Genomic DNA, 2,891 nt, shown 5'->3' on the forward strand with positions numbered 1-2,891 from the left:
TCCCCCCCCCCCAAACGCCCCTGGCATGCTTTGATGGACCAAGGGCATTATATAATGTCCTTGGATGGACTAGTAACAGTACACACATAAGAGCTGTTTGTTAACATCAGAAAGAAACAAAATGGAATTTTTGATGTTGATACGTTTTTTTTTTCAAAATGACCACGCCTTGTTCCATATTTTCCTTCATTTCTAATATCCGGACTTAACAACTTTGGTATATTTCTTTACCTGCTCATGAAGCTTTTTTAAAAAGCTATCCGTACTTTTTTTTACATCTTTCGCAACCCTTCGTTCCATGAATTCGTTTTTGGCGACGTCTCAAGGGCGGATGTATCTCTATGGTCTTTGAAAAACAAGGTTAAATACAAGTTATATAACCTGAGCACATGTTTCTCGTTTCTTGCTATTCGTCTATAACAAAGAACTGTTATCTCTGTCCCCAGGCCGTCCAGAACACGATGACGACGAAGTGTAAGTGTCATGGCGTCTCCGGGTCGTGTAACGTCAAGACGTGCTGGAAGTCGTTAGCCGACCTGACGGAGATCTCTCACGAACTGGCCGAGAAGTATTCATACGCCATCAAGGTAAGAAAGTAGTTCTGTACATTCGCTACCTTTTAACGCAAGTGAAACGTCATAACGAATGTTTTATGTTTTACAAGAGAGATCATTCCTTGAACATTGAAATTTCGTTCAAACAATTACATTGCACATACTCACTGTCTATACAGTTATTGCCTAGGTGCACGGAAGTATTTTTTGTTTGTTTGTGTGTGTGTGTGTGCGCGCGCGCGTATGTGTGTGTGTTTGCTTGGGTTTTTAGGCATTTGAATGCTGTAGACTGACAGGAAGGGGATTTGGTTACTGTAGATTGACCTGAGGATCAAGTTGGAAGAAAGTGATGGCTTGAAGAACGCTTAACTGATCTTTCATAACCCTCTTGTGTTCAGGTGGTGAAAAGGAAGATCGGGACGAGACAACAGCTGGTCCCGGAGGACAGAGTGTCCCGTAAGCACGGCAGCGGAGACCTGATCTTCGTGGACAACTCTCCCGACTACTGCATACGGAACAACAGGAAGGGCTCGTACGGAACTACGGGAAGGTGTGTACAAAACACGATAACGTCTTATTTGCTGAGATTCGTTTTTTAAAGCATTTGTAATTCTATACGAAAATCGACGTCCCTGTGGCGTCGCCAAAAATATGTACATAAAAAAAAAACTACACGTACACATCCACTGGTAACCGAAATGTTTTCTTGCCCTGTGGTTATCACTTCAAAAAATTCCCAGTTCTGAGGTTTCATTTGCGAATGCTGAATTCTCGACATAAGATCTTTGTAAGGAATTCACTTCGAATGCTTGGTTTTGTTTATTTGGATCTCTAGGCAATTTCAAATTCCTTGTTTGATGTTTTTTTCCAAGTTTGAGTTTTCATTTGTGAATGCTGAATTCCGGATAGACAGATCGCTAGTTGTAATTCGTTGTACAACTTCAGAAATGGCTGAAAACTTCAAATGTATTAAACATCGAATGTTCTTGTTTTTTTCTAGGTTGTGCAACAAGACGTCAGTCGGCCCTGACAGCTGTCAGTCCATGTGCTGTGGTCGGGCGTACAACGAGTTCACCACCTCCGTCACGGAGAGGTGCAACTGCAAGTACCACTGGTGCTGTTACGTCACCTGTGACCAGTGCACCAGAACGGAGACCAAGTACATGTGCAAATAGAGCGTTGTTTTGTAAAATAAAAACGTACCGGGCTTTTCGCGTTTGCCTGCGTTCAATGTTGGAACTATATCTATTTGTGGCCATTTGCCATTTGACCAAGTACATGTGCAAATAAGGCATTGCTTTGTGAAGGCTTCTCGCGTTTGCCTGCGTTCAATGTTGGAACTATATTGTTATCTATTTGTGGCCATTTGATAATTCTAATTCTAAATGTCCATATAGCTAATGCAAATATTATTAGAATTAGCCAGAGGAAAAAAAAGTACGCAGGGCTCTCGTTCAAGCATAATAGTATCTGCTCAGTGTAGCATTTGACATATTGCAGTTTTCGACACAGGACATTGTAAGAAGTTCAGTTTGAGCTATTCCATTGTCAAGACAGGGGCCATTACGATAATACATTCGCGTCAATGGCATAAAGGAATCCATTTTGTGTATTTCGGCACCATAGAATTATATCAAGAAATGCTGAGTTCCTTACTAACTGCGGACCATGTAATATTTTCTTTTCTGAGATAACTGACGACATGAGTTAACGTTAATGTTGATTAGTAACAAACTAACCAACCTATCGAAATACGGAAAATGGTTGTCAATCGGTCACGTCAAATCTTAGCATCTATAACCTAGAATACATGTACAATCTTAAACTGACGGGGGTAGTAAACATACATTGTATCATTATTGGATGAAATACTTATTGTAAGCTTGTGTAAACTAGATATTTATTTCGAAGACGCCATTCGTTTGTTATGTTACGTTATATTTGTTCAGTAACATGGATGGTCAGAAGAAAGTTCGGAATCAACAAATCAGGAGAGGAAGAACTATTGTAAATATGCATTATACGTTTCATTATCGTTTCGCGAGAAGCGATGACTGTACAGAATGTATTAAAGTTAGTGTTTGTATAAGTAATGCGCGCCATCTGGCGACTTTTATGAGTACTCCATGTCCAACGTTTGTCAATCACCGAGTTGGTCCTTCGAGCGGATTCTAGATTCTTTCATAAATAACAATGATGACATCCTATTATGAAGATTTTGTCATTTCCTATTTTTCTAAATGAATATTATTTTAGAGTAGGACTTGGGGAGGGGACATGGACATTAACTGTACCCCAATATGAGTTGCACAAAAGTATAAACTTTGTTTATTCTTA

The 2,891-nt window shown here is 39.8% G+C and overlaps 1 protein-coding gene across 1 annotated transcript in view; it reads left to right on the forward strand.

Annotated features, from left to right (window-relative positions):
* Positions 1–2,066, forward strand: part of LOC109464459 (protein Wnt-11b-like) — a 10,170-nt gene extending 8,104 nt beyond the window's left edge. The window contains exons 5-7 of the mRNA XM_019761445.1: positions 447–587; positions 953–1,104; positions 1,555–2,066. Coding sequence (XP_019617004.1) covers positions 447–587; positions 953–1,104; positions 1,555–1,729 — 468 coding nt within the window. The 3' untranslated portion in view covers positions 1,730–2,066. The remainder of the gene's footprint in view (positions 1–446; positions 588–952; positions 1,105–1,554) is intronic.
* The last annotated feature ends 825 nt before the right edge of the window (positions 2,067–2,891 follow it).

The sequence above is a fragment of the Branchiostoma belcheri genome, unplaced genomic scaffold (assembly GCF_001625305.1).
Source record: "Branchiostoma belcheri isolate BF01 breed outbred unplaced genomic scaffold, Haploidv18h27 scaffold139, whole genome shotgun sequence".
Classification (NCBI taxonomy): Eukaryota; Metazoa; Chordata; class Leptocardii; order Amphioxiformes; family Branchiostomatidae; genus Branchiostoma; species Branchiostoma belcheri.